Here is a 17,387-nt window from a genome sequence, read left to right on the forward strand (position 1 = left end):
TCTTTTAAAGTATTAGGTTTTTCGATCAAATAACTTATAGCTGTTACCTTCTAGCTGCCTATCCCATATTCATTCTACCCTTTTTCTTTATAAACAGAACTCCCACTTTGTTCAGGGTGATAATTTGTCGAGTGAAAACACTCACCTTTCCAGACTCCCTTGTACCTAGGGATAGCCATGTCTCTCAGTTCCAGACAAAAAGATATACGCCTGCTAGAAATTTCTGAAAAGTTTTTCTTCTCCTGATATAAATACTCCCCCCACCCTTTCTTTCTTTCCTTCTCTTCTGGCCTAGGTGTGAACTTGAGACTAGAGATGGAATAGTAATATTGCAGTCATGAAATGGCAAGCATAATGATGGCACTGATGACATTGTGGTGACACTGCATTGTCAAGCAAGCAAAATACACCACTAACTGGTTGAGGCATTAAAGTCAGATTTCTGTAACCTTGCAGCTGAACACAATTCCAATCTGATGTATTCACTGATCACCATTACGTTTATAAACATAACCTTTTTGCCATTCTAGGTGGACTATCTTAAGTTCAGCACACACACGCAGCTTTCAAATTCAGCTTTTTTCAGTCATAATAAAATTAATGGTGACCACATTATGACAAATCCTCAAATACAGTTTGGAGTAGACTTACTTTATTCTAATTGAGAGGAGCTGCCTCAAAAAATAATGTAGTCGTTTAAGAATAACAACATTTAAAAATACATTTATTTTTCTGATGTATAGACAAGGCTAACCTGGTATGTAATTTGTGAAGCAGAAGGTATACTCAGTTATAGATAGTCAAATGAGTCAATCAAAGCTCACAGAGATGGGATAATAAAAGTCTTATGAAGGGTATTTACTCAACAATAAAGACAACAGATTTAAGAGCTTAGTTCTTACAAAATAGTCTGACATAAAAACACATCTGTACCTTTGGAATATGACCATTTTCATCTAAAAGGCTTATTTCATTTTCTACGCGATGGAGCCAGTTGGTATTCTCATCAAATTGCTTCAATTCTTCCTCCTTTTTCTTTTCCAGGTAGCAGCGACGATTTTTCAACATTGCAAGTCTATGATCTCGTTTGCAAGTGGCCTAAAACACAATGTATTTAATATCTGACCTAATTTTTATGATATTTCATGTATATGACATTAGTAAAGTAGTATATTTTCCTGTGCATGTACCACTGTAGTCTATTAAGTTAGGTTATGTTTTTGTATTTAAAAGTTATTTCCCCCTTGAAACCATGACAATATTACTGCTTGCAGGAAAACAGGAAATTGAGTTAGCGAGTCATTTTTTAAATAAAATTACACATTGAAAGTCTATGGCTTTCAGAAATACAATGGCCAAATTAAAGACTACAACTTTTTTTTGCTAAAATCCATTCTTTTCAATTTCTTACATTTGAAAAGTCCACATAAGATCTGATAAGTTCCAGATTTCCTTAACCAAAATCAAAACAGATGCATGTCCTGCTCTTCTTGTCCTTTCTCCAACTGAAAAGATGTGAAGAGATAAAGTGTTTGAGTGCTCTGGTTTGGTCTATAAGGCCTTTAGGCTGGCTGGTGGAAATGATAGTAAAGAGAGCTTATCAGTATCGGATCTTGCCTGATGGTTTGTTCAGAACCTATAATGGGCATTTGGAATATTTTCTGGTGTTTCAATTGAGATCAAAACTGGCCCTTTAGCTTCTTACCCCAGAGATCTTGCATACTATCATGGGAACCATAGGCCAGAACAGCTTGACCTCTCTAGACTGTCTGGCAATAGACATTGGACTCTACAGTTCTCAGATATGATGAATGGATTTGAGACAATAGATCCACACAGATTAGAACAAGAATCTACAACTGTTTTCTGAAAGAAGGAAATACAAATAAAAGCAGAACTAGATTTGAGCTTTGAAGATAAGTTCCTATTCCTTAGTATATTTTATCAAAGATGTATTATTAAAATTTAGGAGATATAACAATAAAAAATACACCTATTAATTATCTTCACTGAATAGGATATGAACTCACGAAGGATTTAAGTTCAGGCAAAGGCAGATATCATGAAGCCATGCTTGAATAAAAACAAAAAACAAACAAATGAACAAAAATAAATCCATGGCCATAGAGTTGATTCTGACTCACAGCGACCCTATAGGACAGGGTAGAACTGCCCCATAGGGTTTCCAAGGCTGTAAATCTTTATGGAAGCAGACTGCTGTATCTTTCTCCTGCAGAGTGGCTGGTGGGTTTGAATCACCAATCTTTTTGGATAGCAGCCGAGCACTTTAACCACTGCACCACCAGGGCTCCTTACTCAAATATAAAGCCAAAAAATAAAAAAAAAAACAAAACCAGTTGCCATGTAGTCAATTCCAACTCACAGCAACCCTATAGGACATAGTAGAACTGTGCCACTGGGTTTCCAAGGAGTAGCTGGTGGATTTGAACTTCTGACCTTTTGGTTAGTGGGCAAACTCTTAACCACTGTGCCACCAGGACCCGTAAAATTTTACTTGGCCTCCCTTTCAAGCAAAATACAAAGGTAAAAGAGAAGCTGACTCCATTTTGGGCTAGAGTCAAATAGATCGGGAAAAAACAATTGATAGGCACTGTCATTCTCACCAAGGTTCTTGACTCTTTATACAGTTTCTCTGGTTACGTATATCTCAATAACTCTTTATCAATGTAAGACACCAGAAAAACAAACAAAAAAACCCTTCAAACAAACAAAAACCTGGGTAACCAAGAAAACAAAACAAAAATTAAAACTCCAAACTGACTAGCATACTAGGGAGAGAAATGTGGTAGAATACTATAAAGCAACAGCTGTCCAAGTGTGATACAGGACCTTAAAACAAAAAAAAACAGCAAAAACCAAACTCGTTGCTGTCAAGTCAATTCTGACTCATGGTGACCCTACAGGACAGAACAGAACTGCTTCACAGGGTTTCCAAGGAACAGCTGGTGGATTCAAACTGCCGACCTTTTGGTTAGCAGCCGAGCTCTTAACCACTATGCAACTAGGGCTCCGATACAGGACCGTAAAACAAACAACCAAAAAAGCATTGCCACTGAGTCAATTCTGACTCATAGCGACCCTTACTAGAACTGCCCAAAGTAGAACTGCCCCACAGCATTTCCAAGCGGCAGCTGGTGGATTTGAACTGCTAACCTTTTGGTTAGCAGCCATATACTAAGACGTAACCAGCCTTTTTATTCTTCTTGTTTCATACAGTAGAGTTTTCTACAGGCTAAAAAAAATTCGTAACATCACAACAGAATAACATAGCATCAAATATGAGAATACAGCTGATATGAAAACCCACGCATTAAAGAGACTTGTAAAAATGTAAAACAATGTTATTTTTCTTAGTATTTTTGTTTGTTTTGGGAAATATGATTATTATTTTTCATAACAATCTGATATTTATGTTAATATGTAATAGGTTAATTATTATTTTTAAATAAAATAATTCACACTTTTTTCCCCCTAAGACTGTTTTAATTTCTAATACGACAATGTTAGTAGATAGAACCAACATAAACAAAAGCTCTTTAAGGTTCTAAATAATTTTTAAGACTGGAAAAGGGTCCTGAAACTTGAAAAGTTTGAGAACCACTGCTATAACAGAAGATGGGTGATGTGGCTTCTTGACTTCTGTAACTCAGCAGTTGTGAAGACTTAGGTAAGTCAATCTCAGTGAGCATTCAGTTATCTCATTTGAAAAACGAAGATAAAACTATTGTATCTGCCTGGAGGCAGGTAGCTACATCAAATTATCTTTATTTTGCTTTAAAACTTATAAATTTTGTAGGACACTTAGAAACCAGAGCAGGAGATGGTCTATGGATCTGATGGTAGCAATATATAAAACTAGGAAGAGCTTAACTGAAAACCTCCCAAAGTATGTTTTTGATAGTTTTTATTTTATTGTCCATCAGACACATTATCCATGATGATTTTCTATGGAGGACAGTTTCATTCAGGATACCCCTATTTAACCAGTGTTCTGAAAAAAAAAGGCAAGTAAATTTTTCGAAGGAATTCTAAAATATGCACGTAAAATGTTGACATTACAGTAAAATATTTCCCATTATGGTTTCAAAAGAACTTCATGTATATCATTAACAAATGCCAAGAATAATGCAGTCTTGAAAGACAATATATAATTCTAAAATTTTAAGTGTTACTACTGCTTTGTGCAAAAGAACTAGTAACATGATAAACTTAATTATTTCATTAGAAATAATTTAGGGATTATCTTTATGTGGCCAGGAAATTACCCAGGAGCTTCATTTTAATACTAATCTAAGAATCCATACTCTAGAATAATTTATAGCTGAATCAATTTTGACTCCTTTTTAACACTTCTGATAGTAAATCTTTTTTGCAGAGGGTCCAAGATAGACATAAAATTCTGTGCCTTAGCAAACAATTCAGCGTGACTATAGTACAACACTTCTGTGTAAAAAAAAAAAAAAGGAAAAAAATCAACCTTCTAGATGTCTGTTTTTCAGTAGTTTAACTACAACAAACAAACTTAAAAGTTTTTATCTTGATTGCTTACCTACTCTCCTAAGAACAGCTATAAGAACTGGGGACATGTGGATTAAAAAAACCAAAAATCAGAAATCATAAACAGCAGGTAGGTTGAATAAAGGCTATTAAGCAGAAAAATAAAGATGGAAACAGAAAGAAATTCAACAAACCAGCCAAATCCATTCCACTACTCCATGTCTTAATCTTTCAAATAACTCACATTCAAAATTCAAGGGGGAACTAAAACATAAATTTGTTTGATATTAAACAAAACAAACTTATTAATTGTACAAAATAGTAATATTCAACTATTTAAAAAATGGCACTCTGATTCTAAGCTCCAATAACACTATTCTCTTGCTTCAAAGCCTTCGTTGACTGCTTTTGACTACAAAATTCTAAATTCCTGGCAACCAGTTTCCATAAACTGGCCGATTTTCCTGTTTTTTCAATTTATTTTCAGTAATTCCCAATACAGCAGTTAAGTTTTATATCATGTGCCAACTCCAATCATTCACAGTGGTAAGCTTTGGCCACTTGCAGGTACAGAGAGAAAGAGCATGGCAATCAGTCAGTGATACCTGATATAGGTAAAGGAGTTAGAACTGATAGAAAGTGTTGAGTATATTTATGTACTTCCATACACACAGCCCTACAAATACACTCTGCTCTGGTCAAACTGATCTTCTATCCACAACACACCATTCCTATGTGCTTTACTCCCACTAATATTGTATCATATAAGGCCCAGTATAAATTCCACCTTTCCACCAGGAAGTCTTTCTTTATCACTACGACTGGAAGCCACTGTTTCCTTCTCTGAATAGCTATAGCACTGAAGAGTATGCATAGTATAGCAAAGTCATTTAGCGTAGACTCTGAAGCCAGATACTCAGGATTTAATATTGGTTCAGCTATACTAATCAGTATGAACTCCAGACAACTTACTTGAATTCTCGGTGCCTTAGTTGCTCATCTATAAAATGGGAATAATATTGGATCTACCTCATAGGCTTGTTGTAAGTATGAAATGAATTTATCTATGCAAGGACTTTGAAAAGTGTCTGGCACATGGTGCTCAATAAACATTAGCTGTTTTATTACTACACTACCACTTACATGACAATCATATAGTGTGCTGTTATTTATGTATTACTGTATTGCTCCAACTAGCTTGTAGATAATCAAAGAGCATTACACTTTCTTTATCTCCATTGTGTTTAGCACAATGCTTTGCACATAAGCAAAAATGTTCAACAAAAGCTGTTGGTAGAAGTTGAGACACTAAGTCAAAACCAGCTTCCCATGACTGAATTTGTTACCTTATTTTTCCAAAAAAATAAATCAGATAACTGAATATTCAGATAACTGAAATTTATTTAATGAATACCTACACTGAATTGAAAAGAACTATTATCCACATTGAAAATACTTTATAATGCACCCATTTCTCACTTATCAACATGGTTAGGTTCCAAAGACCAGATCATTATGCGAAAATGGAGAATTTTTTCCCCCAGTTTTCAGACCATCTATTTGTCCAATTTTTTGAATTTAGAAAATATGATCATAGAAATAATAACTGCAAAGATTCACTGATGTGCTCATCACTGTGACGAGTCCAGTTATGGATTATTCCTCTGCAGGGAAGGAGGCTTGGAGCAGAAAAAGCTGGATAGTCGGGCAGTGTGACTAGAGGGCCCACGGCTTAACCACTTCACCTTCCTCCTGCGCTGGGTCCGACCTTCCTTGCGGAGCCTCCTCCAGGGCTCCACTCTCACCCCTGCACTCATGATCCTGGAGCCTGCTCTGCCCTCCAGGCTTGGTGAGTAAGCTAGGCTTGGGACTTCTTCTGAGAACGCCGGGAGCCTGGCAGGCACCTTGCCCCACTGAGGTGGAGGCTTCAGGCCCAGTTCGGCTCACTTTGGGATGTCATTAAAGTTGCACATATTTCTTACAAACACCCTCTCCGATGCCTCGTTCTTCCTTTCCCACTCCACAACAATCGTGAACTGCAGGGCTTCAGGCAGCATGGGAGCTGGGAACCCAGAACAGGTGCCTGCTATCTTGGTGCTGCCTGCACTTCCGCCCAGAGGCCGTTGCCACGGAGGAGGCTGGACCTGCGTGGCAGCTGGACATGGCACCCCCGCTGGCAGGAGGGATGGAGGGTGTGGTGCAGTATGGCCCAGCTTTCTGGAGGCCTTCAGGAGGCCCTCCTCAAGGGAGGGGATGCTCCGATGCCCTTGCCACCATGTCCACCACCTCATTAGTACTCAAAATAGTCAGATAGTGCAGTTTTACTATTGGTGTAATAATGAAATATTGGATAATGAGATAGTTGATAAGTGAGGAGTAGGCGTAAGTGCTAATAAGTACTATAAAAACATTTAATTCTTAGAATGTATAATATAGCACTATTTCAGAATTCCATTTAGCAACCATATGAAACGGGTTCACAACAATAAATTGATATTAACCCTATATGTTGTTATTTGGAAGCCATTAAGGTTTTCAAAAACATTGCTAACAATTCTGTAGTTGAAGAAAGTTAAAGTGCAAATTTAATACAATCTCAAAGATATAACTTCAGTTTTCCCTCTGCCTAAAAAAGATGTGAGGAACATGAATCTTGAAAAATAAAGATAAAAAATATTTTTAGTAAATTAAGGTATAATAAATACCTATTATTAATTTTGATAGTATATTTTAATAACTGATGAACTGGTATCAATGATATATTAATGAATACTATATGATTAATTTCTTAGTATATCAAATCTTTGCCATTTATTAGGTTGACAAAAAACTTAAAATGGTATTTTAAAGCACTCTAAAATTTGATGGCTTTTGGACATTAAAAATGTAAAATTTGTATATAAAATGGTTACTTCTGGAAAGGTGGGCAAAAAAGTCATGTTTTAGTAGTGACCTAAGGGACTGGAAAGTTATTTATATGATAAAGCTTAATACGTAATATATGAATGTATCTATATATTACTTATGTAATTAAAATTTAAATAATAAAAATACACTTAAACTTATCATCAATAAACACCAAAATTGGTGTGAATAATTATCCAGAATTTTCAAATTTTTTTTTTCTGCTTTAATCAGCAGTTTCACAACATGTCCAGGTACAGATATATTTCATCCTGATTAGAACTCATGTTTCTTGAATTCACATCCTATTAGTCCTAAAAAATTTTCAGCCATAAACTTTCTGAATATTGTCCTTTCCCCTTTCTCATTAATATCTCCTTCTAAAATGTGTATTAGATGAATGCATGACTTTTTCATTCTATCCTTCATATCATCATCTAATTTACACTTGGCTTCCCTTTATGCTACATTTGGTATGATTTTTCTCAGATCTATCTCCCACGTTGTTAATTTTCTCCTCAGCTGTATATAACATGCAAAAAAGCAAAATAATATAAGCACAGCTTCTGGAATCAGCTTCAGTTCAAATCACAGCTCTGCCACCTATGAGCTTTGTGACCCTGAATAAAATGACTTCTCTGTGCCTTAGTTTCCTCATTTTAATTATCATGCTAATAATACTAGAGTGTGTCAGACGATTTTCTGAGAATTAAAAGAGTCAGTATATGCAAAGTGCTTAAAATAGTGCTTTGAGGGGTGTGTTGTCTAGGCTGATTTTGCATTGCTCCTGTCAGGTTCCCCAGAAGAATCACTGGTCAAAAAGTATTTCATATGCCAATTTCTCACTATGAAGATTTTCCAAAAAAAAAAGAAAAAATGTAGTAAAAATTGAAACCTCAAATCCTTGTAAAGAGTAAGTCTATAATGACAGTCTTCAAATGAGATTTTTTTTCCCTACCCCAAGCAAGGTTCCTTGTTATCTTCCTGTGCTGTCTGGCAAGATGTTTTCTCCCTGGAGTATCATTATGGTAGGAACTGACCTTTGAAGTTCCTAGCTTTATGTGGGGGCTCTCATTTCTAACTCTCTGCTTACCTTGGGTCCTGTACCAGAGTAGCAGCATTCATTAAGGGCAGGATAGTGGGAGTGGTCTGTGTGTGTGGAGGGGGTGGGGAGTGACCCTGTCAGTAACTTAAAAACAATAAATCTGACTCAAGTTGGTCTGCATTTTATAGCACCATACACTGTCAACGCTAAATAATGTTAGTGATAAAATACTTTTCCCTTAAAAAAAAAAAAAAAATCTCTTTTTGGTCTAAGATGTAAACTATGGCCTGCATCTGGGGTAGACGGCTCCCACTGCCCCACTTTGCTAAGTCACTCTTTCTAAGTGTACTAAAACCCAAGCTCTTCATGCGAAGAGTTCCACAAACCCTCAGAGAAGCAACAGAAGCAACTGAGCTTCTATTTTTCTGTTTGTTTCCTTTCTGTTTTTAACACCTAGATATTTAACTTTCTCTCTTGTACACTTAGTTACGCATTTAAAATGTTTTCTACATTTCCTCCAGCATTTCCTGGTGCTTGTAAAGAATGGGAGATTAAGTAACCTTACCTATTACAGATTGAATTGTGTTTCTAAAAAGATATGTTGAAGTTCTACTCCCCCCCTCAACCTGTTAACATGAGGCCATACGGAGTAGGGTGGGTCCTAATGCAATATGAATGAAGTCTTTACAAAAGAAGAGACACAGACATAGACACAGAGGGAAGACAGCTATTAGGCAGATGCAAAATTAGAGTGATGCATCTGTTGAGTCAAGGAATGCCAAGGATTGCCAACCATCACCAACAGCTAAGACAGAAGCATGGAACAGGTTCTCTCTCTCTCTCTCAAAGCCCTCAGAAGGAATCAACATGGCCAAAACCCTAATATCGAATTTCTAACCGCCAGAACTGTGAGACAATACATTTCTGTTTTTATAAGCCACCCAATTTGTAGTATTTTGTTACAAGAGCCCTAGGGAAATAACACACCTATCAAGTTGCTGGAATTAGAAGTCCCCACGTTTTTATGTAAATTCTCTAAAATTTAATTATACGATAAACACCTTTTCTACTTTGTCTTCAGAACTTATCATTTCTATTTGTTTATGGCACTGTTGTTCATGGTATGTCTTAAGTTCATTTTCTTTTAGTAACATTTCCAACTTTAGATATTCTTGCCTGATTTCTTCTCGATTCTGGAACAAACAGTTCAGATTTTCTTGAAATCTACCAAAAATAAAACACATTATAGAATCTCATTAATTTTGTGATAAATCATACAGAGTTTACTTATAGAAATACATTATAAATTATACAGAGTTTACTTAAAGAAATGCATGAACAAAAGAATATACACCACTCAGAATTAGACCCAATGATAAATAGCAGTGGGTCAGTGTAACTATTTCCTATTAAATTATAGAAATTGTTTAGAAAGGGTTATTAAACTTAATTTTACTAAGTTAAACTTCTCTCTTTTTCTTCCCCAAGGAAGATCATGTTATTCAAATATACAGGTATCATAAGGCCTCTAAGATTAGTAATATACTATATTTTGTTTATGCTTATTTTTATAGATAATACAATTGCTTAACAAAAATATTATTTCATGTTTGTGGGAAAAGGATGATAATCTTGACTTGTTATCCCACTTCACAAGGCTCCAGTAGCTATACAGCACCGTGCTGCATTTTGGTGCTAGCTCACTGTGAAGAAATAAGCAGTAGGAGGCATAATCACATGGTGTCTCCATGGCCCCCTAGGGAAAGTGAGATAGCCAGTTTTCAGCTTCAGAATTTGTTACAGTGAAAACACACCATACGGTTAGGTACCCCCTACAGCCTGGCATAAACGTCAAATGACACTGCCAGGGTCCAAAATATCCAAGTTTAGAACACAATAAACCTAGAAAAGCTGCTATAGCGTGTTTCCTCCAAAGGGCAATACAGATCTAGAAAACCAAAGTTGGGGAGTTTGACCCAGATCTCCTCCAAATGACAAGACCTCAAGCTGATTAACTCTGAAAGCCCTGAAACCTGTAATCCTGTATCTTCCAGGGTCAGCAGAACATTGGCCACAGTGATATTCTACTTTTATAAAAATATATTTATTTGTGCTCTTAAATCACAGATCAGCTCTGAGCTACAGTGGCAGTATAAACAGTTACATATAGGCAAAAATCTCAAAGGAAAATTAACTGTGAAACTTTTAAAATGAAATTGTAATAAAGTATATGCATTTAAAAATAAATGTTCTTTGGCTAGAATTTTAGATATATTTATAAGGATCTGTGGTAAAAACACTGCCAATTTACGTCAGTAGTTCTTAATGAAACTCTATTGGGAATGAATATAAGCCACAACACATTGAATTTACTGCAGTTTTATCAAACTAATAAATATTTCATAGCAAATACGTACAGACATTGCAATTTAATTGTATTATATTACAACAATGCTAATGCCAGTAAATGAATTGATAAGGTACCTTTAGGTTATACCCAAAGATAATTTCTTAGCTTCTCTGTAACACTTTATCCAAGGACATAGTGAAATATTTGACAATTTTTTAAATTTTGTGGTCCAGACTTATTTTAGTTGGTACTGATTAGGATAAGAGGAAGAGAATTAGAATCAAAGAAGGTTTCTAGAGAGCTTCTTTTTGAAAGACTGCATCATTTTAAAAGAGAAAGTGTCCTAATAGATTGACTATTAATAACTATTCTAATCATTTAAAATATTCAAGTAACTAGAAAATAAGAACCAGCACCAATATTTTTAGGTGATATATAATGAATATTATACTCCTCACACATTTCTTAGAACAGTCAAAAGTGAAGTTTTGTAATTATCTGTCTAAAGAACATTTTGTATTTCTTTTTATAATTTCCTTTTGAATACTCTTTCCAAATAGCTTTGTCACATAACAGATTCTGTACATTCCTTCCTTTATATGTTTAAATGTTATAAAATAAAATGTTTTTTACATTTTTATGGAAAAATAAATTCTGAAAACTCATAGCAATAAAAAAGTCCTGTGTAACAATATGATTGATAGGATAAAAGTATTTTATATATTTCTTTCAAGAGTCAGTTACTTTTGAGGGAAAATGACAAAGGCTGTAGGGTATACAATTTTATCATTACCTTCTTTATAAATAAAAGTAAATTATTGAACATGTTGCCAGAAATTGAAACTCAAAATTTTTACTGTTGGTTAAAGATGAAGTCAAAATGTGAAAAATATCTAAATAAATGATTGTTTCATAGTTGAGGTCATCTCCTTCTTGAATCATTTTACCAGAAGGAAAGGATCAACAATTTAAAGGCAAAACTGCAGAAAAATATACTAATCTAAAAGGTTTTAATTGGTAAACTGTTGCTGTTTGGTGCCATGGAGCCAATTCTGACTCACAGTGATCCTATGTACAACTGAAAGAAACACTGCCCAGTCCTGTGCCATCTTCACAATCGTTGCCATGTTTGAGCCCACTGTTCAAGCCACAGTGTCAAATCACCTCTACAAGGGTCTTCTTCTTTTTCACTGACCCTCTACCTTATCAAGCATGATGTCCTTCTCCAGGGATTGGTCCCTCTTGATATAACATGTCCAAAGTATATGTGGGACGAAGTCTCACCATCCTCGCTTCCAAGCATCACTCTGGCTGTTCTTCTTCCAAGAGAGATTTGTTTGTTCTTTTGGCAGTCCATGGTATACTCAATACTCTTTGCTAACACAATAATTCAAAGGCATCAATTCTTCTTCAGTCTTCCTTATTCATTGTCCAGCTTTCGCATGCATATGAGGTGATAGAAAATATGATGGCTGGGGTCAGGCACACCTTAGTACTCAAAGTGACATATTTCTTTTTCAAAACTTTAAAGAGGTTTTTTGCAGCAGATCTGCCCAATGCAATAAGTCGTTTGATTTCCTGACTGCTCCTTCCATGGGTGTTGATTGTGGATCCAAGTAAAATGAAATTTTTGACAACTTCAATCTTTTCTCTGTTTATCATGATGCTGCTTATTGGTCCAGTTTTGAGGATTTTTGTTTTACTTATGTTGAGGTATAATCCATACTGAAGGCTGTGGTCTTTGATCTTCATCAGTAAGTACTTCCAAGTCCTCTTCACTTTTAGCAAGCAAGGTTGTGTTACCTGCATATCGCAAGGTGGTTAACGAGCCTTCCTCCAATTCTGATGCTGTACTCTTCTTCATATAGTCCAGTCTTGGATTATTTGCTCAGCATACAGAATGAATAAGCATGGTGAAAGGATACAACTCTGACGCACACCTTTCCTGACTTTAAACCAGGTAGTATTCCGTTGTTTTGTTTGAATGACTGTCTCTTGTTCTATGCACAGGTTCTGCATAAACATACTTAAGTGTTCTGGAATTCATGTTCTTTGCAATGTTATCCATAAATTTGTTATGATCCACATAGTCGAATGCCCTTGCATAGTCAATAAAACACAGGTAAACATCTTTCTGGTATTCTCTGCTTTCAGTCAAGATCAGTCTGACATAAGCAATGATATCCCTTGTTCCACGTCCTCTTCCAAATCTGGCTTGAATTTCTGACAGTCCCCTGTCAATGTACTGCTGCAACTGCTTTTGAATTATCTGCAGCAAAATTTTACTTGCGTGTGATATTGGTAAACTAGACCTGGTTAAATACTGCTCAGTTATACCATTCTATGCAAGCAATGACTCTAAATTTGAATAATTGGTGACTTATTTACCTTTTAAGAAACTTGCATTAAAAATGCAATATCTGGCTGGATGAGGGCCAAACTCACGTTGGGCTTTAACAAAATAAAATAATAACAACTAATAATATATCAATGTTAAAAGGTTTCTTTGATGAGATTAAATCAATACAAGGAATCAGTAGCACTTAAGTTTTGTTTAAAAAACAATGTAAAATTGGTGGGCTATAACAAAAAGTATCATAGGACTAATAATATAAAAGCATTGCTACCTTGAAAATTAGTTGTTAGAGAGATTAACAGAAAATAACTGAAAATGCTTTAGAAAATCTCCAGTATAAACAGGTCTCTTGTAATATATCAATGTACAAGTCAACTGTATGCTATATGAAAAAGTGATTCATGGTCATTGATAGAGAGAAAAAGCTGTCATAATTACTTATGATGCTTGTCAAGTACCACACAGAGTATGGCAGCAAAGGGATTAAGATTTGAAGGATATGATTTATAGTTCTTGCCCTTATCTGTAAGTGAAGAAACAATATTTCCCTTCTGTTATTTCACAAAGTTGTTGTAGTGATCATGAGATTAACATGGGTCTAAAAATCTGAAAAACCACAAAGCCATATACAAAAATAAAGTGGCATTATTATTATTGTTAGTAGTTATCTTAGAATCTGGAATCACTTAAGTTGTTCTGGCTGAAGCTAGGTTGAAAATCACTGTCAACTAGAGTCTTTTTTCTGTCCCCATTACGCACTCCAAGACTCCTACAAACTCTAGATTATAAAACAATGAGAAAAACTATTGGTTTAAGGGTTAGCTTCTCATACTGGTGAAACAGAAAACTGGCTCTGGAGGACTTCAAATAAGTTTAACTTTACACAACTCTAATCAAAGTTCAATAGATTCTTTTATTAAAAGGATTCTCAGACCTTTTAATATGCTGATGTATTTTGTTAGTCTCTCAGATTATTTTAGTAAGGAGTAATTCCCCAAATTGTTTGGTCTAGGAATCCCTTACCATCTTCCTAGAACAACTTTAGAATTTCCATCTCTTGAACTACTGCTCTACTGGGACAACTGGGAAAATTGTCTTAATTCTTTTGGGGAAAAGTATATTCATTTAACAAATGATGATGATTAATACTAAATATCTGGTTGAATTTTAAAACTATACATTCCTCAAAATGAGATCTTCTTTTTACCTTTTGATTTCTTTTTCCTGAGGGTTTGACATCATTAACTTTGCTTTGCTATTTTCATCAGCAAAGGTTTTCTGTTCTTCATAGGCTTTTAGTTTTTCTTTTAACATTAAAATCTAGTGGATAGAAAACATAGTTAAAATACAAAACAAGTCTCTGTTATACATGACCATCATTCTAAAAGTACAGCAAAATCTTAGCAGTGAAAAATAACTCAATAAACTAGATCTCAATTATAATATGAAAACTCATTAAATTTTAAGACAATTAGGACTGCAGAGTCCCATGAATGAGAAATTGAGGGAGATTAGCAAAACAATGTAAGAAGTAGACATACCTCTTTCTTCTGCTCATTACAGATCTTTACATATTGAGTTATATGATTGTTGAGACTAAGAACATTGCTCTTCAACTGTTAAAAGAATTTATAAATGAGTATATACAGATAATAATCATGTAGTTATATATACAAACAAAATGGCATTATGTCCTCATTAATTCAGTCTCCATTAATTCCGAATTTGAGACAATTATTATCATGTGACAAGCATGATCAGTTATGTTCATGTTTAAAATCCATCACAAAAGGATATGCTGAGCACATTAACAATGTAAATGAAATTGTAAAGAAATTGCTTTAGTACTTGAGAAAAGATACTTTCAACTACCTGGGAAGCAATCATTGACAATATAAATTGCCTGCTTACTATTTCCTTTGACTTCTAAGAAATTCAGAGCTAATTTTATGCACCACCCATTCATAAGTTCAACTAGGTTTTACTGAGTTCTTATACAATCCTTTTTATAATAATACGGGCTGTTTGGCAGCTATAGAATAGTGGAGAGAACGTTAAACATATAAGCCCGAATACTTGACTTGGAGGCCCTGCCAACTTCTCACTTAACTGACTTAGAATGAAGTACTTAGAAGTCTCTGAGTATTGCCTTTCTCAATTGTAAAGTGAAGCTAAAAAATGCCTTCTTTTAATGGGTTAGTGTAAGGATAACATTAAAAAGTATGTGAAAAACCTTTGTAAATCCATATACTAGTATGATCTTTCCTAGTTAATTATATAAATAGTATATAAACATTTGTGTAAGGATGACAATAATGTGCTCATCTTCAGACATTTAATGGGAATGGCAGAGAGGCAAAGGGGAAGAGGAGTAACCACACCAGTTTACCTCTACGTCTCTTCCAATCCTGAGATCCTGTAATTCTAAGCATCCCGAAGTTTTGGAAAAAATAATGAACTAACCAATCATTATCATATTTTGGAGCTAAACAGAAATTGATTATACCAACATTATGAAGGTGGAAAGAAATTATTTAGAAAAGGCTATTTACGTTATAAACTTAAATAAAATCCCTGAAAGTTAGATAAAAGGAAGTAATATTTGGAATGCTTACTTTGTGCCAGGTATTGCTTCTGATAATTTATATATGTTATTCCACTTAGTCATTACAACTACACTATAAGGCAGATATTACACGTATTTTACAGATGAAGTAACTGAGGCTTGGAGAGATTAACTAACATGTCCAAGTTACACAGGTAGAAAGTGTTGGTGCTGGGCTAAACAGAGCATCACCTTGGCTGCTATTAATGTATTATAGGTGTGGTGAGAAAAACTGGTCCCTTTAGGTAACATCTATGTAGCCAAAGTCTTGGCTGATTATTCCAGGGTGCCATCCAAATAGCATGTGCTCTGATGGAAAAAGGTTGGGAAGAAAGGTACTATAGCATCCTATCTCCCAAAAGACTTAACAATAGAATAATAATAACTATTATATATGTAATCAAAATGCTTAATGGTTTAGCTGTCTGAGCTAACTAGGACAGTAAGGACATTTCTAATTCTCAGCTTTCTAACTCATTAGTAGAAACACACCTCTAATTAATAATTTCACTAGAATTATAAAAATAAAATACACCCAATAACAACAAAGGCAGAATAAACATACTTACAGAAGATTTAATGTCCTTTGCACGGTTAGCATACTTAAGAGTGTTATATGTGTCATCATAGAACATAGAGGAAGGACTAACAGCAGCTATCATTATAGTTTGACAGTTTCCTCCAAGAGAATCCTTTAACAAGCGAGTAAGCTTACTATTTCTGTAAGGAATATGCTGATTCTTTCTCTGAAAGAACAAAAAAAGAATTCTTATGTCATTTCCACATTTAAATGCAAACCTGCAACCACTTCACTATAAGAATTTAAGCACTGTCCAACTTTGCTCACACTTATAATTGGTGATCCAAGTGATGATAATGAATCTTTATGAAACTATTCAGTGAATATATAAAACAAATTCCTTATTTAAAAATCACATCTCCACCTGAATAAGTATGGACTTAAGACAGTAACAATGCCTCAATATTGGTTCATTAGCTGCCACAAAATACCATACTAATGTGAAATGTTAACAATAGGAGAAACTAGGTGTAGGATATATAGGAATTTTCTTCACTATCTGCAACTTTTCTGCAAATTTAAAACAATTCTAAAATAAAATGTTTATTTAAAATTACTTCCATTCATTTTTTAAAAGGAATTAAGATACAAAAGTAAACATACATGCTCTATACAAATATACTGGGATAGTGGTGGCTCAGTACAGGACACTAAGGTTTGATTCCCGGCCAATGCAGCTCAAGCACAGCCACCACTCACCTCTCTTCTGTCACTGGAAGCTTGTGTTGCATGAACAGATTTCAACGGAGTTTCTAGACTAAGATTAGGAAGAAAGGCTTGCCGATTTACTTTCGAAAAATCAGTCAGTGAAAACTCTATGGATCACAACAATCTGATCCCGTTGTATATAGGGTTGACATGGTAACCAACTCCATGGAAGTTAACAACAACATACAAATATATTAAAAAAAAAAAAAAAAAAGAACCCAGTGCCATTGAGTCGATTCCGACTCATAGTGATCTCATACAACAGAATAGAACTGTCCCATAGGGTTTCTAAGGCTGTAATCTTTATGGAAGCAGAATGTC

At 34.9% G+C, this 17,387-nt stretch overlaps 1 protein-coding gene across 2 annotated transcripts in view; it reads right to left on the bottom strand.

The window, feature by feature from the left end:
• Positions 1 to 17,387, bottom strand: part of KIF18A (kinesin family member 18A) — a 106,193-nt gene that overhangs the window by 49,581 nt on the left and 39,225 nt on the right. For both annotated transcript variants that reach the window (XM_023737888.1, XM_023737879.1), the window contains exons 7-11: positions 16,348 to 16,524; positions 14,715 to 14,789; positions 14,381 to 14,493; positions 9,529 to 9,691; positions 934 to 1,098 (exon numbers count right to left, since the gene is read on the bottom strand). In XM_023737888.1, coding sequence (XP_023593656.1) covers positions 934 to 1,098; positions 9,529 to 9,691; positions 14,381 to 14,493; positions 14,715 to 14,789; positions 16,348 to 16,524 — 693 coding nt within the window. The remainder of the gene's footprint in view (positions 1 to 933; positions 1,099 to 9,528; positions 9,692 to 14,380; positions 14,494 to 14,714; positions 14,790 to 16,347; positions 16,525 to 17,387) is intronic.

Source organism: Trichechus manatus, unplaced genomic scaffold (genome assembly GCF_000243295.1).
Source record: "Trichechus manatus latirostris isolate Lorelei unplaced genomic scaffold, TriManLat1.0 scaffold00006, whole genome shotgun sequence".
Lineage (NCBI taxonomy): Eukaryota > Metazoa > Chordata > Mammalia > Sirenia > Trichechidae > Trichechus > Trichechus manatus.